Source organism: Coregonus clupeaformis, unplaced genomic scaffold, assembly GCF_020615455.1.
Source record: "Coregonus clupeaformis isolate EN_2021a unplaced genomic scaffold, ASM2061545v1 scaf0127, whole genome shotgun sequence".
Lineage (NCBI taxonomy): Eukaryota > Metazoa > Chordata > Actinopteri > Salmoniformes > Salmonidae > Coregonus > Coregonus clupeaformis.
In genome coordinates this window covers 313,979-339,018 of record NW_025533582.1, presented here as the reverse complement: position 1 = coordinate 339,018, position 25,040 = coordinate 313,979, and the positions used below count along the sequence as shown (strand labels likewise).

The 25,040-nt window shown below is 44.4% G+C and overlaps 1 protein-coding gene across 1 annotated transcript; it reads left to right on the top strand.

Moving 5' to 3' along the window:
* Positions 1–12,778: 12,778 nt before the first annotated feature.
* On the top strand, positions 12,779–25,003 carry LOC121540462 (UPF0690 protein C1orf52 homolog). Its single transcript, XM_041849340.1, has 3 exons — positions 12,779–13,207; positions 21,817–22,030; positions 24,041–25,003. The coding sequence occupies exons 1-3, from the start codon at positions 12,899–12,901 to the stop codon at positions 24,193–24,195; spliced, it is 678 nt and encodes a 225-aa protein (XP_041705274.1). The 5' UTR covers positions 12,779–12,898; the 3' UTR covers positions 24,196–25,003.
* Positions 25,004–25,040: the final 37 nt, after the last annotated feature.

Here is a 25,040-nt window from a genome sequence, read left to right as displayed (position 1 = left end):
TTGGACCTAGACTTGGCACTCCGGTACCGCTTGCCGTGCGGTAGCAGAGAGAACAGTCTATGACTAGGGTGGCTGGAGTCTTTGACAATTTTGAGGGCCTTCCTCTGACACCGCCTGGTATAGAGGTCTTGGATGGCAGGGAGCTTTGCCCCAGTGATGTACTGGGCCGTACGCACTACCCTCTGTAGTGCCTTGCGGTCAGAGGCCAAGCAGTTGCCATACCAGGCGGTGATGCAACCAGTCAGGATGCTCTCGATGGTGCAGCTGTAGAATTTTTTTGAGGATCTGAGGACCCATGCCAAATCTTTTTAGTCTCCTGAGGGGGAATAGGCTTTGTCGTGCCCTCTTCACGACTGTCTTGGTGTGCTTGGACCATGATAGTTCGTTGGTGATGTGGACACCAAGGAACTTGAAGCTCTCAACCTGTTCCACTACAGCCCCGTCGATGAGAATGGGGGCGTGCTCAGTCCTCTTTTTTTTCCTGTAGTCCACAATCATCTCCTTTGTCTTGGTCACGTTGAGGGAGAGGTTGTTGTCCTGGCACCACACGGCCAGATCTCTGACCTCCTCCCTATAGGCTGTCTCATCGTTGTCGGTGATCAGGCCTACCACTGTTGTGTCGTCGGCAAACTTAATGATGGTGTTGAGTCGTGCCTGGCCATGCAGTCATGGGTGAACAGAGAGTACAGGAGGGGACTGAGCACGCACCCCTGAGGGGCCCCCGTGTTGAGGATCAGTGTGGCAGATGTGTTGTTACCTACCCTTACCACCTGGGGGCGGCCCGTCAGGAAGTCCAGGATCCAGTTGCAGAGGGAGGTGTTTAGTCCCAGGATCCTTAGCTTAGTGATGAGCTTAGAGGGCACTATGGTGTTGAATGCTGAGCTGTAGTCAATGAATAGCATTCTCACGTAGGTGTTCCTCTTGTCCAGGTGGGAAAGGGCAGTGTGGAGTGCGATAGAGATTGCATCATCTGTGGATCTGTTGGGGCGGTATGCAAATTGGAGTGGGTCTAGGGTTTCTGGGATTATGCTGTTGATGTGAGCCATGACCAGTCTTTCAAAGCACTTCATGGCTACAGACGTCAGTGCCACGGGTCGGTAGTCATTTAGGCAGGTTATCTTAGAGTTCTTGAGCACGGGGACTATGGTGGTCTGCTTGAAACATGTTGGTATTACAGACTCGGTCAGGGACATGTTGAAAATGTCAGTGAAGACACTTGCCAGTTGGTCAGCACATGCTCGGAGTACACGCCCTGGTAATCCGTCTGGCCCAGCGGCCTTGTGAATGTTGACTTGCTTAAAAGTCTTACTCACATCGGCTACGGAGAGCGTGATCACATAGTCGTCCGGAACAGCTGGTGCTCTCATGCATGCTTCAGTGTTGCTTGCCTCGAAGCGAGCATAGAAGTGGTTTAGCTCGTCTGGTAGGCTTGTGTCACTGGGCAGCTCGCGGCTGTGCTTCCCTTTGTAGTCTGTAATAGTTTTCAAGCCCTGCCACATCCGACGAAGGCGTCAGAGCCAGTGTAGTATGATTCAATCTTAGACCTGTATTGACTCTTTGCCTGTTTGATGGTTCGTCGGAGGTCATAGCGGGATTTCTTATAAGCTTCCGGGTTAGAGTCCCGTTCCTTGAAAGCGGCAGCTCTACCCTTTAGCTCAGTGCGGATGTTGCCTGTAATCCATGGCTTCTGGTTGGGGTATGTACGTACGGTCACTGTGGGGACGACATCATCGATGCACTTATTGATGAAGCCAGTGACTGATGTGGTGTACTCCTCAATGCTGTCTGAAGAATCCCGGAACATGTTCCAGTCTGTGCTAGCAAAACAGTCCTGTAGCTTGGCATCTGCGTCATCTGACCACTTTTTTATTAACCGAATCACTGGTGCTTCCTGCTTCAGTTTTTGCTTATAAGCAGGAATCAGGAGGATAGAGTTATGGTCAGATTTGCCAAATGGAGGGCGAGGGAGAGCTTTGTATGCGTCTCTGTGTGTGGAGTAAAGGTGGTCTAGAGTTTTTTCCCTCTGGTTGCACATTTGACATGCTGGTAGAAATTAGGTAGAACGGATTTAAGTTTCCCTGCATTAAAGTCCCCGGCCACTAGGAGCGCTGCATCTGGATGAGCGTTTTCCTGTTGATTAATGGCCTTGTACAACTCATTCAGTGCAATCTTAATGCCAGCATTGGTTTGTGGTGGTAAATAGACAGCTATGAAAAATATAGCTGAAAACTCTCTTGGTAAATAGTGTGGTCTACAGCTTATCATAAGATACTCTACCTCAGGCGAGCAAAACCTCGAGACTTCCTTAGTATTTGATTTTGTACACCAGCTGTTGTTTACAAATATACAGAGACCGCCACCCTTTGTCTTACCGGAGCCAGCCGTTCTGTCCTGCCGATGTAGCGTGTAGCCTGCTAGCTGAATGGTATCATTGTTGTCGTTCAGCCACGACTCCGTGAAACATAAGATATTACAGTTTTTAATGTCCCGTTGGTAGGATAACCGTAATCTTAAATCGTCAATTTTATTCTCAAAAGATTGAACGTTGGCTAATAGTATTGATGGGAGAGGCAGTTTACTCGCTCGCCGTCGGATCCTTACAAGGCACCCCGACCTACGTCCACGATATCTCCGTCTCTTCCTCAGGCGAATGACGGGGATCTGGGCCTTGCCGGGTGTCTGTAGAATATCCTTCGCGTCCGACTCGTTGAAGAAAAAGTCTTCGTCCAATGCGAGGTGAGTAATCGCTGTCCTGATATCCAGAAGCTCTTTTTGGTTATAAGAGACGATGGCATAAACATTATGTACAAAATAAATTACAAATAACGCGGAAAAACACACATAATAGTACAATTGGTTAGAGGGCTGTAAAACGGCAGCCATCTTCTCCGGCGCTGTTTATGTTCTCCGGCGCCCTTTTGTTCCATGCTGTCTGAAAACCTAGCTAGCCAAACACAGATGAAAGGGGAGACATAAGTATCTTTGCCATAGATGAAGTGTAAACTTTTAATTATATTTGCTGGCACCCTACAGTCAAATGTTGGCACCAGTAGAGTAGTATCTACATTTACATCATTACATTTTAGTCATTTAGCAGACGCTCTTATCCAGAGCGACTTACAGGAGCAATTAGGGTTAAGTGCCTTGCTCAAGGGCACATTTACGTCATTTAGCAGACGCTCTAGTCCAGAGCGACTCACAAATTGATGCATTCACCCTATAGCCAGTGGGATAACCACTTTACAAATTTTTTATTTTTTTTTAAATAAATTTTTTTTTTTAAAGTTTTTTTTTTTTTGTTTGTTTTTTTTGGGGGGGGGAGAAGGATTACTTTATCCTATCCCAGGTATTCCTTAAAGAGGTGGGGTTTCAAATGTCTCCGGAAGGTGGTGAGTGACTCCGCTGTGGGGTGGGGGGTGGGGGGGGTAGAAGGATTACTTTATCCTATCCCAGGTATTCCTTAAAGAGGTGGGGTTTCAAATGTCTCCGGAAGGTGGTGAGTGACTCCGCTGTGGGGTGGGGGGGGTAGAAGGATTACTTTATCCTATCCCAGGTATTCCTTAAAGAGGTGGGGTTTCAAATGTCTCCGGAAGGTGGTGAGCGACTCCGCTGTGTGTGTGGGGGGGGTAGAAGGATTGCTTTATCCTATCCCAGGTATTCCTTAAAGAGGTGGGGTTTCAAATGTCTCCGGAAGGTGGTGAGTGACTCCGCTGTCCTGGCGTCGTGAGGGAGCTTGTTCCACCATTGGGGTGCCAGAGCAGCGAACAGTTTTGACTGGGCTGAGCGGGAACTATGCTTCCGCAGAGGAAGGGGAGCCAGCAGGCCAGAGGTGGATGAACGCAATGCCCTCGTTTGGGTGTAGGGACTGATCAGAGCCCGAAGGTACAGAGGTGCCGTTCCCCTCGCTGCTCCAAAGGCAAGCACCATGGTCTTGTAACGGATGCGAGCTTCAACTGGAAGCCAGTGGAGTGTGCGGAGGAGGGGGGTGACGTGAGAGAACTTGGGAAGGTTGAACACCAGACGGGCTGCGGCATTCTGGATGAGTTGTAGGGGTTTAATGGCACATGCAGGGAGGCCAGCCAACAGCGAGTTGCAGTAATCCAGACGGGAGATGACAAGTGCCTGGATTAGGACCTGTGCCGCTTCCTGTGTAAGGCGGGGTCGTACTCTCCGAATGTTGTAGAGCATGAACCTGCAGGAGCGGGTCACCGCCTTGATGTTAGCGGAGAACGACAGGGTGTTGTCCAGGGTCACGCCAAGGCTCTTCGCACTCTGGGAGGAGGACACAACGGAGTTGTCAACCGTGATGGCGAGATCATGGAACGGGCAGTCCTTCCCCGGGAGGAAGAGCAGCTCCGTCTTGCCAGGGTTCAGCTTGAGGTGGTGATCCGTCATCCATACTGATATGTCTGCCAGACATGCAGAGATGCGATTCGCCACCTGGTTATCAGAAGGGGAAAGGAGAAGATTAGTTGTGTATCGTCAGCGTAGCAATGATAGGAGAGGCCGTGTGAGGATATGACAGAGCCAAGTGACTTGGTGTATAGGGAGAAAAGGAGAGGGCCTAGAACTGAGCCCTGGGGGACACCAGTGGTGAGAGCACGTGGTGCGGAGACAGCTTCTCGCCACGCCACTTGGTAGGAGCGACCGGTCAGGTAGGACGCAATCCAGGAGTGAGCCGCGCCGGAGATGCCCAGCTCGGAGAGGGTGGAGAGGAGGATCTGATGGTTCACAGTATCAAAGGCAGCAGACAGGTCTAGAAGGACAAGAGCAGAGGAGAGAGAGTTAGCTTTAGCAGTGCGGAGAGTCTCCGTGACACAGAGAAGAGCAGTCTCAGTTGAATGACCAGTCCTGAAACCTGATTGGTTTGGATCAAGAAGGTCATTCTGAGAGAGATAGCAAGAGAGTTGGCTAAAGACGGCACGCTCAATAGTTTTGGAAAGAAAAGAAAGAAGGGATACTGGTCTGTAGTTGTTGACATCAGTGGGGTCGAGTGTTGGTTTTTTGAGAAGGGGAGCATCTAGCTATGTACACCACGGCCCTCTGCAAACACGCCTTCTCTGATGTTGGTTACAAGGCGGTACTTCTTTAAATTAGGTAAGAGAGTATCATGTTACCATTGGTATATTCAAAAGGCACTCGCACATCTGAGCCATCTTTGTTGCAGGTGCCTGGTAACAATTGAATAAGATGAGAAAACATAAGAAACCAGCACACTTCTCTTGCTAGTATCACTACTCTTTATTAAGCTTTACGTATCGGCCTTAAGGCCTTCGTCAGTGTATTACATTTAGAGTGATGTCACTCTATCCCCTTAATAATCCCTCCTCCTGAATCCAAGTGTTTGACATGGGGAGGGGGACTGGTAACTTTATGTTCAAACTTGATCAATGTAGAAGCAACAGTCATTTCTCTTTCTTTGTTCGTCAGTATGAAAAATAAAATGTATGCACTCACTAACTGTAAGTCGCTCTGGATAAGAGCGTCTGTAAAAATGTCATACTTTGATCTGATTTCATCCAAATATCATCAAATTTAATAAAAAAATGTTTATGACTTTTAAGAATTGATCGTTCTACAGAGGATGGAAGATTGTGTTTTTGTTTAACTGCAGGGAAAGAATGAAGCGCCATGTTGAGGATGAATTAAGCCATTTCCTGTTGCCACAGTAAATAGAACCTCAATACAGGGCATCCCTATAAAGTCAGGATGGGTTGTGTGGAAGGACGGTTAGCTAGCTCAATTGCAGTCCATGGGTGTGTCATGGTTCAATGAGGGCTGTAGCTAATGCTTTTCAATGGAATAAAGGAGTTCTCTATGTGACCAAGTTTTTACTGTAAAGAGTTAATTTCACATGGTCAGGTGTAGGCTTGCGTTCATTGGGAGCGTCTGTTGAACGATCCCATACCTGAATTTTGTTTCTAGTCTAGATTCAAAACTTAGATGAAGCATTTGCACACATGTTAAACACTGAACATTTGCTGCAAATTGAAAGCTCAAACATTCCTAGACAATTTTCAAAAAAAAAGATGTCAAAAACCCAAGGTCGTGCTCAGTGCAACAAAGCTTAGGGGGGGGGGCAAATTAATTAATTGTTCATTAGGGTTATGTCTAGAGTTGGTGGACAATAAGTTAGGGTTATAGCTAGGGTTAGGGTTGAGCTGAGAAGGTTAGAGTTAAGGCCTCAACCCTACAAATAACCCTAATTACCAATTAAGTTTCAAGTTTTATTAGTCGTATTTACAGGGTACACATGGTAAGCTCCGTCAAACTAAATGCTTACTTGCAGGTTCCTTTTCGACAATGTAATTTCAATCGAGTACAATCTTAACTGAATGAAAAACAAAGATAAAATGCAATATTAAACTTTATTAAATCGTTTGGGGAATGGCTCTGTAGAATATACTTTTTTTTAGCATAAGTTTAATAAAAGGAAGGCACAATTTACAGTACAATATTTACACATGTATCAGAAAGGGGTGACTCTTTCTGAGTGAGCGAGCGTGAGCTAAGGTGCGGAGAGTCAGTGCAGGTAGTCAGTCCAGTGTGTCGAGTCGAGTGTTCAGCAGTCTGATGGCTTGTATATCGAAACAGTCTCTGAACCTGTTGGTATCAGACCTCATGCTCCGATACCGTCTGCCTGACAGTAAGGGAGTGAACAGCTCGTGGATGGGGTGTGTGGGGTCCTTGATGATGTTGCGAGAGGCACCATTTCAAGTAGATGTCCTGGATGGGTTGGAACACGGCCCCAGTGATGTATTGGACCGCCTTCACCACCTTCTGGAGGGTCTTGTGGTTGTGGACGGAGCAATTCCCATACCAGGATGTGATGCAACTGGTCAGGACGCTCTCGATGGTGCAGCGGTAGTATTTAGAGAGGACCCAACATGGCATGCCAAATTTCTTCAGCCGCCTTAGGAAGTAGTGGTGCTATTGCACCCTCTTGACAAGAGTGGTGGTGTTGTTGATCCATGTCAAGCCCTCGGTGATGTGGATGCTCTACTTTCCTTGGTGACTCCCGACTCTTTACTGCAGTCCTCTTGATGTGGATCGGGGTTGTGTTCCCTCCTCTGCTTCCTGAATTCAACAATCAACTGTTTGGCTGACGTTGAGGATGAGGTTGTGGTCTTGGCACCACAATCGCTGTTCACTTATCTCCTCCCTATAGGCTGACTCATTGTTGTTGGTCATCAGGCCTACAACCATGGTGTCATCAGCAAACTTGAATGATGGAGTTGGTGTCGGGCAAACCACGCAGTCGTGGGTGAACAAGGAGTACAGCAGAGGGCTGAGGACACACCCCAGGGGGGGCCCTGTGTTAAGAGTCAGTGTGGAGGAGGTGTTTTTTTCAAATCCTCACAGCCTGTGGTCTGCCAGTCAGGATGTCCAGGATCCAGTTGCAGAGAGTAGTGTCCAGACCCAGGTGTCGAGCTTGGAAGGAACAATGGTGTTGAATGCTGAACTGTAGTCAATGAACAGCATTCTCACATAGGTGTTCCTCTTGTCCAGATGTGTTAGGGCTGTGTGAATAGCGATGGAAATTACATTTTCTGTGTATCTGTTGGAGTGGTAGGAGAATTGTAGTTGGTCCAGTGTGCCTGGGATGCTGGCCTTGATGTGTGCCATGACCAGCCTCTCGAAGCACTTCATGATGACAGGGGTGATTGCGGCGGGGCGATAGTCATTTGGGCATGTCACCTTGGTTTTCTTGGGCAGTGGAACGACGCTGGTCTCCTTGAACCAAGTGGGGACTACAGCCTGTGACAGGTTGAAGATGTCAGAGAAGGCACCCGCCAGTTGGTCAGCACACACTGAGGATGTAGCCTGGGATACAATCTGGACCAGCGGCTTTGTGAGTATTCACTCTTGAGTTTTCCTCACGTCAGACTCGAAAAGCGAAAGCACCTGGTTGTCCAGAACAGTGAGAGCCTTCCTGGATGGCTCGGTATTTTCTGCCTCGAAGCGAGCATAGAATGTGTTAAGCTCATCTGGGAGGGAGGCTTCAGTGGGCACCACACAGCTGGATTTGCCTTTGTAGTCTGTGATAGCCTGTTATCATATACGTCGCAATTAATTAACTCGGCCCACCCCCACTACATTGCAGAAAGTTAGGCTTCACTTGAAGCTACCCATCCTTCCACACAACCCATCGTGACCTTACAGGGATGCCCTGTGTTGAGGTTCAGCTTACCATGGCAACAGGAAATGGCTTAATTCATCATCAATATGGTGCTTCATTCTCTCCCTGCAGTTACAAAAAAAACACTCTTCCATCCTCTGTAGAACGGTCAATTCTTAACATAAAGACGTGAAACTCAGAGCATTGTTAAAGAGTGTCCCCACTGAATGTACAGGCCGTGACTTAGGGGCTGTCTCAAGGGTTACAAAGATTGCATCTTCCCAAATGTTACATATTTGTGACCGGGGGACCGCCATATGAAATTTGAAGTCAATTTACCCAAAAGCATTTTTGTCCTCTATTGGATACAATGGTCTTGCAGTTCTATAAGCTAAGAGCCTTGTTAGAATGTATTCTGACTTGAAACTGTCTGAGTTCTTCACCAATTTAGCCATTGCAGCTGTATCACCAACTTTTTTGCCTTGAATGAAATGTATTGACTAATGCATTAATGTCCTTGACACATATTTATTTGTCAATATTCTGTCTGTGGCACAGAGAGAGAGAGAGAGAGAGAGAGAGGAAGGAGGTGAGAGAGGAAGGAGGTGAGAGAGGAAGGAGGGAGAGAGAAGATGGGGATAGAGAGATGGGGAGAGGGGGTAATAGAGAGAGACATGTCTGTCTGTCTAAACCTAATCTTTTCCCATTGACTGGAATTTATTGACGTAAGCATGACACTCATCTTTTCAAATTGAACGCAATGTATTGACATACACGTCAACACTCTGACACTGATCTTTTCCAGGATTACGTTTACGTTTACAGGATTACGTTTTCCTATGATATCATGTGGATCCAGCGCAGAGCAGAGTTCACTCAGTCAGTGGCTGTCTAGACTTGTGTCCCAAATGGTACCCTATTCCCTACATAGTGCGCTACTTTTGACCAGAGCAGAGCAGGCAGTAGAATACAACTGGGCTGCAGTTGTATTCTACTGCTGAAAGTTATAATAATCACGTCATCCCACCAAGGCATTTGCTTGTGATAATTTGAATTTTTTAACAAATCGCCAAAAGACTAAATCTATTCAAGGAATTTTACCTCAATCTTAATTAATCAGTGATGACAATTTTCATTGCTGATTAAGGTACTGCCCCCCCTTCAAAATAATGTGTTGTTCCACATGACAACATTTTACACCAAGAGCCTAGATTGAATTCGTCATAAACTACAATAACATTTTCAGATGTACCTTTTGAGTGACCTTGTGTATCCCATAGAAGTGTTGAGAATTGTCCATGTTTTGACTCAGGTTTCTTGGTTTTGGGTATTTTAGATCAGGGATGGACAACTACATTCCTCAGGGGCCTGGTTGGTGTCACACTTTATCCCCAGCCCCAGCTAACACACCTGACTCCAATAATCAACTAATCATGATCTTCAGTTTAGAATGCAATTAGTTTCATCAACTGTGTTTGCTAGGGATGGGGGAAAAGTTTGACAATACTCCAGCCCCCAAGGAGTTGCCCATTTCTGTTTTAGATGTTTAGTTAGAATGGTAGCCTAGCTCAGACATTAACATAGTATCTTGATTTTAGCTTTTCATCCACATTGTACAATAAACTTAATTCTAACATCAAATTGAACTGTTGACTTCTTACATATGTATGTGCATGATATGGAGGCTGATATAGCAGACAGTGATTGAGCTGTCCTAGCAGTCTCTTGCCTCAGTCACACATTCAAGAAGAAGCGTTATATCGCTCCCTTGTGGTCATATTTTTGAAATCTTTTTACAACTGGATAGCCGTGGAAGAGGAACATGAGAACAAATTATTTACATTTTAGTCATTTAGCAGACGCTGTTATCCAGAGCGACTTACAGTTAGTGAGTGCATACATATTTTTAATTTATTTTTTTAACATATTTGGGATTATGACAACAATGTGTTCTGCAAGTGCATGAGGTCTGAACATTTTCACAATACAGAAATTAATTTAAATATGTTTATTTTCCTAGACCATCATGAAAAGGGGCATGATGGAAGCCCTACAATATTATGTTTTGCTTAGTAGTGAGAATGCTCGGGAGCAGGCAGTGTTGAAAAGTAATATTTTGTACCTTTCTTAAATGTATTTTTTTGTAATTGACTGAAACAAGCAGACCGGAACATTCAGCTAGACAAGACCAACAACATAAACAAACTATACAGTAGTGAGTGGAGTTACAAACAGACTATACTAAACAAGTTAAAGTCTTATGTGTGATAAAATGTTTTCCACACACATAACTATGTGTAGCCAGCCTTCTTGGACACCGGGTCCCCACATTTCCCACTCTCCCACGCCGAAGAGCCTGAAGCCGCACATGGCTCTTCTCTCAGGCTCTATTTCCCTACATGGGAGCATTGTGAACCGTAGGTCGGGATTTTCGACCTGGTTACAAGTACATTAAACAACACAGCATCTTTTCAGTATGTTTTGTTATTTCTGTATCTTTTGTGATGGGAAGAAGAAGAAAAAAACACCAATTTGTGGCCGTGGTCGAAAGGGAAATCCTTCTTATGACGTGAATATCGACTCGGAGTATACCATATTGTCATGACAACGGACAGATCAATCATATTATTGTGCAATCTGAAGGTTACATAAGCCATGTATTTTTCTGCACTCATTCACACACTTTTTTGAGTTTGCCAGAAAGTGCACTAAAGTCCCTAATGTTACTATCCACAAGCTGCTAGTGAGTGAAAAGAGGCTCTGATCGTAACTGATCAAATAGCACCAATGTTACATGACAAGATATTCGGAGGGTGTTGTCCAAATAGTACATCACCCTGAACCTTATACTTAATTTACTATGACGAGCCCACCTGAGATAAGAGACAAGTATAAAATCTACTTATTCAATACATTGTAATGTTGACAGTATACTGTATGTATAAAATAACTATTTTCATGAGATGTGGAGTCCTCTATGTCAGGGGTCGGCAACAGGCGGCCCGCAGACCAAAACCGGCCCGCAAGTGATTATTTTTGGCCCCCCAAAGTGTTTTGCAAAAAAATATACACTGAACAAATAAATAAAAGGCAGTTGACATAAAGAAATCAAACAATTTAAATACATTCATTAGGCCCTAATCTATGGATTTCACATGACTGGGAATACAGAAATTTAGGGGCGTGGAACAGAAAACCAGTCAGTATCTGGTGTGACCACCTTTGCCTCATGCAGCGCAACACATTTCCTATGCATGTTGATCAGGCTGTTGATTGTGGCCTGTGGAATGTGGTCCCACTCCTCTTCAATGGCTGTGCGAAGTTGCTGGATATTGGCGGAAACTGGAACACGCTGTTGTACACGTCTGGGACATTTTCAGCTTCCAGGAATTGCGTAGAGATCCTTGCGACATGGGCTGTGCATTATCATGCTGAAACATGAGGTGATGGCGGCGGATGAATGGCACGACAATGGGTGTCAGGATCTCGTTACGGTATCTCTAGCATTCAAATTGCCATCGATTAAATACAATTGTGTTTGTTGTCCGTACCTTATGCCTGCCCATACGATAACCCCACGCCACCGTGGGGCATTCTATTCACAGCGTTGACATCAGAAAACCGCTTGCCCACACAACGTCAAACACGCTGTCTGCCATCTGCTCAGTACAGTTGAAACCGGGATTCATATGTGAAGAGCACACTTCTCCAGCATGCCAGTGGCCATCGAAGGTGAGCATTTGCCCACTGAAGTCGGTTACGACACCAAACTGCAGTCAGGTCAAGACCCTGGTGAGGACGACGGGTACACAGATGAGCTTCCCTGAGACGGTTTCTTACAGTTTGTGCAGAAATTCTTTGGTTGTGCAAACCCACAACTGTCCGGGAGGCTGGTCTCAGACGATCCTGCAGGTGAAGAAGCCGGATGTGGAGGTCCTGGGCTGGCGTTGTTACATGTGGTCTGCGGTTGTGAGGCTGCCAAATTCTCTAAAACGACATTGGTAGAGAATTAAACACTAAATTCTCTGGCAACAGCTCTGGTGGACATTCCTGCAGTCACCTTGCCAATTGCACACTCCCTCAAAACTTGAGACATCTGTGGCATTGTGTTGTGTGACAAAACTGCACATTTTAGAGCAGCCTTTTATTGTCCCCAACACAAAGTGCACCTGTGTAATGATCATGCTGTTTAATCAGCTTCTTGATATGCCACACCTGTCACAGGTGGATGGATTATCTTGGCAAAGGAGAAATGCTCACTAACAGGGATGTAAAGAAATTTGTGCACAACATTTGAGCTAAATAAGCTTTTTGTGCGTATGGAAAATGTATTTGATCTTTTATTTCAGCTCATGAAACATGGGACCACAACCTACATGTTATGTTTATATTTTTCATCAGCATATACTGTATACCATACTATACAAATAATCTATAGCTTAAGAGACACTCACACACGCTGTATATTACAGCCCTGGGTTAAGAACTGAAAATACATTTTGTTTATGGTAAATATACAATGTGGTTGTGCACTGAGCTTGATGAAGTACCTGTTTAGAAAGTTATGTTGAGTGTCTTGAAAAAAGGGACTACTGCTCCTTTAAGAAGATAGTTTTACGACAACTTTTTAGGGTATTACGTATTTTACGGCAGTGGTGATTCAAAATGGAGTAACCAGCAAAATCATCAAGGTTGATTGCCAATTAGCTAGGGGCATTATATTCCTATCTCTAAAGTTAAACTCATCGTATTACTAGCAAATGTAATATTTTCATCAGTATGGTTGATAAGAAGAAACCAGACTCTTTCCATTACTTCATGAGTTACGATGATCTGAGTGACAGTAGCGATAGTAACAGCAGCGATTCTGATGAACAGGGCCAGAAGAAATCGAAAGGAAAGGGTGGGGGCGATGCTACTGGAAGCGGCAGCAAATCTCCCCAACACGGGACCAAGCGGGCGGTTAGTGGAGCTCCTCTACCCAAACCTGATGAGCTCTTCAAGTCGGTTTCCAAGCCATCCTTCCTGTACAACCCATTGAATAAACAGATAGATTGGGAGAGTCGCGCCGTGAAAGCTCCTGAAGAGGTACTGTACAAATACTGTTGACGTAGCTAGCTAGTTGTTGACCTAGTAACTTGTGTAGTTAGCTTGCAATGTAACGTTAACTAGCTAACTAAATTAATTCCCACAGTGACACAAAAACACAGCAGCTACTGCTAGTAGCTAGTGTAGTGTTACATTAGTCAGTGAAACACCACTGTACTGTATTCTACCAGCTAGCTAGTTTTACAAGCAAGCTACAGTGTTGATACAGGTTTAGAGATAAATAGTAATGGCGTCTTTTTGTAGACCCTAACTCAGACACAGGCTGCTATGAGGAAATGAATGGCGTTTTGGATAAACGGCTAAATTAATGTCTGTGGTAATCACAGGCTTAGGAAATCTTATACGTTTTGTTCTGAGAGAACCTTCATCAGCTAACGTCACTTTTTGTGAATTTTGAAGAATTTATGTTATAATAAAAAACAAATCACAAAAGTTTCATAATTCATAAAGGTCATGTTAACTGACTGCTATTAAAACTTATACGACCTCCTAAGCCTGTGTTAACCTCAGACCTTATCTTCGGCGTTTATTCCCAAACTGTATTCTTTCCCCATTAATTTATTCTGTAGGGATGGCTGTACGAACCAGAGTTAATTTAATTCCGGAGTTTAAGGACTACAAGCTGGTGAGCAGTTGCCATACCAGGCGGTGATGCAACCAGTCAGGATGTTCTTGATGGTGCAGCTGTATAACTTTTTGAGGATCTGAGGACACATGCCAAATCTTTTCAGTCTCCTGAGGGGGAATAGGCTTTGTCGTGCCCTCTTCACGACTGTCTTGGTGTGTTTGGACCATGATATTTTGTTGGTGATGTGGACACCAAGGAACTTGAAGCTCTCAACCTGTTCCACTACAGCCCTGTCGATGAGAATGGGGGCGTGCTCAGTCCTCTTTTTTTTCCTGTAGTCCACAATAATCTCCTTTGTCTTGATCACGTTGAGGGAGAGGTTGTTATCCTGGTACCACATGGGGTTGGAGTTGTGCCTGTCCATGCAGTCATGGGTAAACAGGGAGTACAGGAGGGGACTGAGCACGCACCCCTGAGGGGCCCCAGTGTTGAGGAACAGCGTGGCAGATGTGTTGTTACCTACCCTTACCACCTGGGGGCGGCCCGTCAGGAAGTCCAGGATCCTGTTGCAGAGGGAGGTGTTTAGTCCCAGGGTCCTTAGCTTAGTGATGAGCTTTGAGGGCACTATGGTGTTGAACGCTGAGCTGTAGTCAATGAATAGCATTCTCATGTAGGTGTTCCTCTTGTCCAGGTGGGAAAGGGCAGTGTGGAGTGCAATAGAGATTGCATCATCTGTGGATCTGTTGGGGCGGTATTCAAATTCGGTGGGTCTAGGGTTTCTGGGATAATGGTGTTGATGTGAGCCATGACCAGCCTTTCAAAGCACTTCTAGGCTACAGACGTGAGTGCTATGGGTCGGTAGTCATTTAGGCAGGTTCTTAGTTTTCTTGGGCACAGGGACTATGGTGGTCTGCTTGAAACATGTTGGTATTACAGACTCAGTCGTCAGGGACATGTTGAAAATGTCAGTGAAGACACTTGCCAGTTGGTCAGCACATGCTCGGAGTACACATCCTGGTAATCTGTCTGGCCCTGCGGCCTTGTGAATGTTGACCTGCTTAAAAGTCTTACTCACATCGGCTACGGAGAGCATGATCACGCAGTCATCCGGAACAGCTGATGCTCTCATGCATGCTTCAGTGTTGCTTGCCTCGACGCGAGCATAGAAGTGATTTAGCTCGTCTGGTAGGCTTGTGTCACTGGGCAGCTCGCGGCTGTGCTTCCCTTTGTAGTCTGTAATAGTTTTCAAGCCCTGCCACATCCGACAAGCGTCAGAGCCGGTGTAGTACGATTCAATCTTAGTCCTGTATTGACTCGGAAGGCATAGCGGGATTTCTTATAAGCGTCCGGGTTAGAGTCTCGCTCCTTGAAAGTAGCAGCACTACCCTTTAGCTCAGTGCGGATGTTGCCTGTAATCCATGGCTTCTGGTTGGGGTATGTACGTGCGGTCACTGTGGGGACGACGTCATCGATGCACTTATTGATGAAACCAGTGACTGATGTGGTGTTGTACTCAATGCTATCGGAATAACTATTGGTTCTAATCCCTGAGCTGACTAGGTGAAAAATCTGTCGATGTGCCTTTGAGCAAGGCACTTAACCCTAATTGCTCCTGTAAATCGCTCTGGATAAGAGTGTCTGCTAAATAACTAAAATGTAAATGTTAAATGTAGTGTAAAGGTGGTCAAGAGTTTTTTTTTTTCTTTAATTATTTGTTGTTTTATTATTTTAAATTTTTTCTCCAGTTGCATATTTAACATGCTGGTAGAAATTAGGTAGAACGGATTTAAGTTTCCCTGCATTAAAGTCCCCCGGCCACTAGGAGCGCTGCCTCTGGATGAGCATTTTCCTGTTTACTTATGGCCTTATACAGCTCATTGAGTGCAATCTTAGTGCCAGCATTGGTTTCTGGTGGTAAATAGACGGCTACGAGAAATATAGATGAATACTCTCTTGGTAAATAGTGTAGTCTACAGCTTATCGTGAGATACTCTACCTCAGGCGAGCAAAACCTAGAGACTTCCTTAGTATTAGATTCTATGCACCAGATGTTATTTACAAATATACACAGACCGCCACCCTTTGTCTTACCGGAGTCAGTCGTTCTATCCTGCCGATGTAGCGTACATCCCGCCAGCTGTATGTTATCCATGTCGTCGTTCAGCCACGACTTGGTGAAACATAAGATATTACAGTTTTTAATGTCCCGTTGGTAGGATAATCTTAGGTCGTCCAATTTATTTTCAAATTATTGAACATTGGCTAATAGGTTTGATGGAAGAGGCAGTTTACTCGCCGTCGGATCCTTACAAGGCACCCTGACCTACGTCCACGATATCTCTGTGTCTCTTTCTCATGCGAATAACGGGGATTTGGGCCTTGGCGGGTATCTGTAGAATTTCCTTCGCGTCCGACTCGTTGAAGAAAAAATCTTCGTCCAATACGAGGTGAGTAATCGCTGTCCTGATATCCAGAAGCTCTTTTTGGTCATAAGAGACGGTGGCAGAAACATTATGTGCAGAATAAATTACAAATAACGCGAAAAAAAAACACATAATAGTACAATTGTTTAGAGGGCTGTAAAACCAACAGTAAATAAACAAACTAAATCAAAAAAATTCTGTTTAATAATAAATCAATAAAAATCTGATCCCTACACAGGCTCCAGGGCAACCTGGGAGGTCAGGTCTTCCGGCGCCAGTACCCCTTGCAAGTCTTCAGATGTAAAATCATTAAGTCCCAAAAACTTTTCTGCCGCAGCCACAATAATGTCCAGTTTCTTAGATTTCTTTGAGACTTGAGCCGTACAATTTATAACTGTGGCAATGAACGCCACAAAATCCACCTTTTTAACACACAGGGTATCTTTTGACTAGCAGCAAACATTTACTACAGGCTGTGGTGCATCCACTACCATATTTTCACTAGCATCACTTTACTCAATTATTTTAATCGCCTCCGCATAGGAGATTCGATTGACCGCTCGTAACTTTTGCCACCTCAATCTCCTTCACCCTTACAGGGCACTCCAGGAACTTGGGATCATGATCCCCACCACAATTGCAACACCGTCGTCTTTCTATACACCGTTCTTCAATATACTCTGTCCGTCTGCACACACTTGAAACATGGTCCAAATCCTTTACAATTCTTACACTGCAATGGTTTGGAGACGAAAGCTCTTACATCGTATCTTACATAACTAAGCTTCACCTGCGTAGGTATTTGCTCTTTATCAAAAAACAACAGGACCGGCAGACTTTCTTATTTTTCTCCATTCACCCAGCGGGTCAGACGCCGGGCACCAACCACACCAGGAATTGTCTTCAGGGATTCAACCAGAACATCCGTCGTCACCCCTGAGATGACTCCTTTGACTGGTGCTCTACTCCAAAGTTCAAACGCAAAACTTATATTGTCTGGATTATTTTGAGGCTCACTGCAATCTTCCTCTGTTCTTCAGAAATACAATTAATCCAAATAAGACCACTCCTGGTCACTCTGACGGACTCTACTTTTCCCACATATGCATCCTTACTCAACAAACGCACCCAACAAGAAACAATGTATTATCATTCATACAAGTATCCTCCTCTCCAATTTTAGACAATTTCCTTTTTGTTCCAGTTTTCGATACTACTGTTTTCCTTTCAGAACATTCGTCTTCACCAACTTTGCTTGACGCGCTGCTTGATTCGAATTCATCATCCATTTCCGCCAACTTTCCACAGCTCGTCAACTGGCGAGCTCTATTCCAGGGATTTTCTAGTTTTAGTTGACTGCCAGCTAACATGTTATATTGGCTAGCAGTTTGTAACGGCTAATGTGATGCTCCTCCATTAGCCTTTACAGGATAGGTACTGTTTGGCGTAGCAGAGAATTTTCAACCAACCTGAACCTGGCGGTACTGTCTTCGTTCTCGATTCGGCCAAACATGCATCTTCTCAAATGTCTGTGTCCAGTTGCAGGTGGTTCGTTTGAATTGAGAAAATGCTCCGTTATTAAAATATTTTTTTTGCTCCATTAAGTAATCCAACGTCTATTTCCCCCCCAAAAATGAAATTGTATTCGTCACATCCTTCGTAAACAACGGGTGTGGACTAGCAGTGACATACTTACTTACGGGCCCTTCTCAACAATGCAGAGAGAGAAAAATCATAGATAAGTAAAACACGTAATAATAGATACATTAGTATATACAAGGAGCACCAGGACCGAGTCGATGTGCAGGGGTATGAGGTAATTGAAGTAGATATGTACATATAACTAGGAATAAAGTGACCGATGGTAAACAGTAGCAACCATGTATGTGATGAGTCAAAGTTAGTGCAAAAAGGGTCAAAACAGATTGTCCGGGTAGCTATTTGGTTAACTATTTAACTAACTATTTAGCAGTCTTATGGCTCAGGGGTAGAAGCTGTTCAGGGTCCTGTTGGTTCCAGGCTTCGCATCAGTATCGATCGCCGTGCGGTAGCAGAGAGAACTGTCTATGACTTGGGTGTCTGGAGTCTTTGACAATTGTTAGGGCCTTCCTCTGCCTGGTATAGTCCTGGATGGCAGAGAGTTCGGCCCCAGTGATATACAGGGCCGTATGCACTACCCTCTGTACCGCCTTGCGGTCGGATGCCAAGCAGTTGCCATACCAAGCGGTGATGCAGCCAGTCAAGATGCTCTCATTGGTGCAGCTGTAGAACCTTTTGAGGATCTGTGGGCCAATGCCAAATCTTTTCAGCTTCCTGAGGGGGGGAAAGGTGTTGTCGTGCCCTCTTCATGACTGTGTTGGTGTGTTTTGACCTTGATAGATCCCTTAGTGATGTGGACACAGAGGAACTTGAATCTCTCGACCCGCTCCACTACAGCCCCATCAATGTGAATGGGGGCGAGCTCGGCCCTCAGTTTCCTGTAGTTCACACTGCCAGGTCTATGACCTCCTCCCTATAGGCTATCACGGCGACGGTGATCAGGCCTACCACCGTCGTTTCGTCTGCAAACTTAATGATGGTGTTGGAGTCAAGCGTGGACACGCAGTCGTGGGTGAACAGGTAGTACAGGTGGGGACTAAGCGCGCACCCGAGGTGCCCCCGTGTTAAGGGTCAGCGTGGCGGATGTGTTGTTGCCTACCCTCACCACCTGGGGGCGGCCCATCAGTAAGTCCAGGATCCAGTTGCAGAGGGAGGTGTTCTGTCCCAGGGTCCTAAGCTTAGTGATGAGCTTGGAGGGCACTATGGTGTTGAACGCTGAGCTGTAGTCAATTAACAGCATTCTCACGTAGGTGTTCCTTTTGTCTAAGTGGGAAAGGGCCGTGTGGAAGCCATATTACAACCTATGTTGTGATAATTGTGTTGTTTGCTCTATAACCTGTTAGTTCATTTGCCTTGCGACCGTGATATATAAGCCTAAGGCTGAGACAATAAGAAGACAGTGGCAGAATAAATTCAACCACACCTTTTGTTTCATCACAAAACCGGACAGCAACCTCTGTCCGGTGAAGTCCACGAAGCATATTGCATGGAACAAACACTTACATAACCTACAGCATGGTCAAGCAAGTTTTTCCAGACATTTTCGGACCACTAAATAACTATTGATTTAGAACCACAGAGTTACTGCAAGTCACAAAGAAAACAGGAGCTGCCTCCACTATTCCATCACCATTTCAACTTTAACATTTCAACATCATCAAATCACCTATGCTTATTAGTCTAATACAGTGACAACTAAAAGATACCAAAAACTATTTAGTCCAATCAACGTAAGCTAAATATGAGGTGGCTGTCCATTGTTCTGATTTGTGTTTGTGTGCGTGCGTTCTTGCAAGTAGAAAAAACATGTTGACTCACCTTACTGGTAGAGAAACACCAATGCCACCCTCCTCTCTTTCATGTTGACGAAACGGTCTGACTCTGTCATGCAGTACACGCTTTTATTTTTTGTTGTCCTAAACTACCTGGCTAAAATGCTTGCTCGCTAGCCTAATTTCCTTTCATGGGCAGCATTAGCTAGTTAACATTAGCCTTCTACATATTGAACTTCCATCCTTTCAGTCCAGGGGCAAAATGTATGAATGTATGGTTGGATCAGAATCGCTGTTATAATCATTGGCCAGAACGGAGAATTAAGTAAAAACCACATGGCTAATTTAGGAAAGGGACAATTTTTGGGGGGGTAAGGTTTGTATCACAACTAAAGTGGCCAAATAACTTCTTAAAATTAAGCACATCTGCTTTACAAAGGGCGTAGAACCTAACTGGCATTCATAAGCAGCGTGTAGAAATGCACCTTTTTATAATAAAAGCATTATATGCGTAAATCACATTTGCAGTCACTTTTGATAATGTTGTTTTCCCGCTAATGGAACATTCGCGCTTATAGCCTATTGCTGTGTGCACGTTGCTGCGCTTATAATGTGAAGAAATAGCCTAATAGTTTATCAACATGTTAAGCTAAACGTTCTGATCTGTTGCGTCAGCCGCATTGTCAGGTTTTTTGATACTAGTAGTTGTATTAATTTGGGAGCTATCGCATCCCACAACTGTCCCAGACTATGTTTGGAATAATTATTTCTCACAGAATAGAATAGGTCTGCTTTTGTACTATGGGGGATAGTAGATTGACATAGGCTAGTGCTTGTGCTGTTCGTTAGGCCTACTCAGCTTGTTGGCTAACGAAAAGTAAATGTGGACAGGTCTTCAATATGCACCTCAGAATTGGATAAGGACGTGCGCAGTTGCGTCTCCGATGTCTGTCTTCACTTGTAGTCTGTGAGAAAGACCCGATCACGTGATGGAGAGCCATGTGAGTGAGTGGTGCTTCGGAGCACGCAGCACTCAGGGAGAAGGGAATTATAATTATAATATTTAGCCCAAGGGCACAACGGCATGGATTTTTTTAGGGTGCATTACGGCCACCCAAAGGGGATGCCGCTGGGAAATTCGAGGCAATATCAAGTGCTTGTCAAATTGTGAATGAGAGACTGATTAAGTGTGTACAGCCTGCGCAAAAACAAAGCAGATCTCATGCCTTTCAAGCGACTCGCATCATGCAGCCTTATATTACAATGTATAAAAAAATCAAAACATGTAGCACTACCTTTGTAGAACAACTAAAGTTACATTAATGACTCTAAGTTTAGCATATAAAGAGTACCTATTTCTTTGTTAACAACTCAACACAGAATAGCCGCATGTGCGCACTCCCTCAAATCATTTGGAGAAAATATCCTTTCTATTTTATTCAACTTTGTTCAATTGCATTCTTCATACTATAAAATAATGCCACAGGTATTATAAGCAAATCTTGTCTGCTAAATGAACTAGCGTAGCCCACAGCCATGTGGCATAGCCAGATTAGGACCTAACATAAGGACAACTCAGAGTATGCTATTCTGTTCTTCTGAAATGGACTACATTTTCTTCATATCATGTTTCTTTAGACCTGTCTAAAGTAAATAATGGATTTATTGTGAAGGTGTACGCTATATTACATGGATTTATTAGACTTTTTAATATGTAGTTTTTCCAAAGGTCTGCATTAGTGGCTTGTAGGCTATGTGTGGAACCCAGGAGATGCTAAATGTGTTTATGTTAATTAACGGTCAATTACCGTGAGACTGGCAGTTATTTGCTTGACAATCACCGGCTGACGAAATTTCGTGACCGCCACAGCCCTAGAACCGGCACGCCTGGCACCCATCATACCACGCTCAGCCGCTTAGGTCACTCGCTTTGCCCATTATAACATTCAATCGAACAGTAACTGAATGCCTCAATGCATGTCTACCTGCTTTATATAGCAAGCCACAGCCACATGACTCACTGTCTGTAGGCGCAAACCATTTTTGTGACCTAATAAACTGGCCAGTGTTTTTTTGTTGTTGCCACATACACCAGATAGGTAGTAAAATGTGTTGTATTATAACCCCATGCATTGTAAACCGTACCCTTGCGGCACAGATGAATAGGAAAAACCTTTCGTTTTTTTTATGAAAAGGGGAGTTGGTTATAAGTATCTTTGCCTGCAGCCTGCCAAGGAGTTCAAGGTGTGGAAGACGAATGCGGTGCCCCCTCCTCAGACTTACGCCACAGAAACAGAGAAGCCCAAGAAGGGAGCTCCCCCGGGTATGGACATGGCCATAAAGTGGTCCAACATCTACGAGGATAACGGAGAAGACGCTCCACAGCCTCACACGGGCAACGCTGTCTTCCTGCCCACAGAGGAACAGCCATCAGATTCAGGTAGGGGGAAAACAATATTGCCTGTATGACTGACCACAGTCTCCCTGCTTAGTATAGCCAAAGATACTGATAACTAACCCAAGATTTATCATTGGCGTTCTTTCCAATGGGAGCAAATGAAGCATAATGGGCAGAAACAAGCAAGGAGGTGGGTAGAGCCAACCACGACCTAGCGAGATCCAATTGGCGCTTTTTATTATGTATTTGCAGATTTCTGTTAGGGAACGCCTACTGAAACACACTCACTCAGCATACCAGGTGATGCACACTCACTCACACAAAACACACACTCACAGCCCATGTTGTAGAGACATTGAACCACTGGTCACGTCCCAATTGGTCACTGTATCCCCGACCATAGCTTATTCTAATATTTCTACTACTGTACATTGTATTTTAGTTGTACGGTTTATACACACCACATTCATTTATATACTGGATTCTTGACATGGCTCACTCTAATATATCTACTGCTGTAGCTACATATCATTCTTTATCTTGTGTAAATTCCCCCCGGTGTACATACACTACCAGTCAATAGTTTGGACACCTACTCATTCAAGTTTTTTTTTTTTTTTTTTTATGTTTTACATTGTAGAATAATAGTGAAGACATCAAAACTATGAAATAACACATATGGAATCATGTAGTAACAGAAGAAGTGTTAAACAAATGAAAATATATTTTCTATTTGAGATTCTTCAAATAGCCACCCTTTGCCTTGATGACAGCTTTGCACACTCTTGGCATTCTCTCAACCAGCTTCACCTGGAATGCTTTTCCAACAGTCTTGAATGATTTCCCACATATGCTGAGCACTTGTTGGCTGCTTTTCCTTCACTCTGCCGTCCGACTCATCCCAAACCATCTTAATTGGGTTGAGGTCGGGGGATTGTGGAGGCCAGGTCATCTGATGCAGCACTCCATCACTTTCCTTCTTGGTAAAATAGCCCTTACACAGCCTGGAGGCTACAGACCTCTACTTGCTTTGTAAGTAGGAAACACTGCCGATTTTGCAGGTTATCAAATACTTGTTCTCCCCACTGTATATATTGCATTTTGATACTGCTACAGTGCTATTTGGGTTATTTGGATTCGTCCCACCGTTCTTAAAATCGTGCTTTTTGTTGTATTTTTTCTTTACATTTTAATTGTTTATTTGACATTTACATTACATTTACGTCATTTAGCAGACGCTCTTATCCAGAGCGACTTACATTATTTTTTTTATACCCCCGTGGGAATCGAACCCACAACCCTGGCGTTGCAAACGCCATGCTCTACCAACTGAGCTACATCCCTGCCGGCCATTCCCTCCCCTACCCTAGACGACGCTGGGCCAATTGTGCGTCGCCCCATTGGTGTCACGGCCGGCTACGACAGAGCCTGGATTCGAACCAGGATCTCTAGTGGCACAGCTAGCACTGCGATGCAGTGCCTTAGACCACTGCGCCACGCGCTCCTTGTTAGGAGCTAGCTAGTTCATTGCACTGCTATAACACCTGCTAAACAGTACGAAACCAATAAACTTTAGTGGTGAGAAGTCCTAAACGGATGCTTCAGATTTATAGCCACTATGATGTCTGGTTTTCCCCTTTTTGTCTGTGGTATAGCTTCCTCCTTATTTGGTACTACATAGGGTACACTGTCCAAGTCCAAACAACTGCTTGAACCAGGGTCCAATGCCTCACAAACCGACATTACTGCTCGCTTGACAACGTACTAGCCAGTTGTGCCACTGAAAAGTTAGCAATTCTGTGACGCGAGTGGAGACATTTCACACTGTTATATCTGCTTATCTACCTGGGTTCTATATCTATGCCTGCACATCTCTCAATTACTTTCAGACAGAAAAAGTATTTATCTCCCTCTCTGACACACAGTAACTTGATATTTATAGCAGGGAGGAATCACTGCTAGTTAGGCAGGATTTAAGCACAGTAGGTGGCTGTGCAATCTCAGTTAATTTCTGAATTAGAATTCTGACGTGCTATTTTCTCTCTGTTGTAGACGAAGATGGAGACAAGGCATCAGTGTCAGCAAAAAAGAGGAGGGTGGAGAGCTTCCAACAGAAGGAGAAGAGGAAGAGGGATCTGGGCCAGGCCACCTCTGACAAGAGTTTCGTAGAGGAAGAGAAGAGGATTCTCAGGCAGAACGTGGACTGAGGCCTAGATCTGGTGTGAAGCCTGGGCTTTGATTTGGGTTTTGGTCCAAGTCTGGGTGCACTAACCCTCAGTGACTGTCCTACAGCTCTGCCCCAGACACCCCCACACTCCTCTCTCTTATCCTGTGTCCAGCCCCTGGTTTTGTGAATGGTCCAGTACTCGTCTACCCAGTACACATGATATAGATGTTATTGTTATGGAAACATTTGGACTGTTATTTTTAAACCCTTGGTATATCTCTGATCCAGACACTAGTGGAAAACACATTTATTCCTGAGTTTGTGTGTCCGTAGGTATTGTCCAATGTTTTGTTGTAAATAGACAACCACCTGACCTACATATAATAGGCTTGATTTGGATGAATATCTTTTAACTGCTTTGGGGGATATCAAATGTGTTCATATGTTTGGATCATGGGCAGATTTATTTTTTATATGGCTTTTATTTTTGAATAGTGAGAAATGTATGGTAAAGACATTGCATTATTAGTGTCTCTAAATGTCTCTGTTGGCGAGAACGCAGGGAGCGAGATCAAGAAAGACTGCATTTGATAGACTAATTGAAACCATGTGGGTAACTTTTCATATACATAAAATATCCACCTGATGGCGCCATTGGGCCACATTTGGGACAACTTTTTCACTGGAGGGAAAGGCTCATTTGCAGTAGTAGTAACTTATGTTGCCATGTCTTTTACTGTGTCTATACAATATGTATACAGTTAACCACACACTGACAGTTTTAATGTCAGTTTTGTAGTAAATTCCCTTGTCATACACAACTGATGCAATAAACGGAATGTTAATGACTTGTTGATTAGCTTTCATTCTTTAGCTTGACCAAAA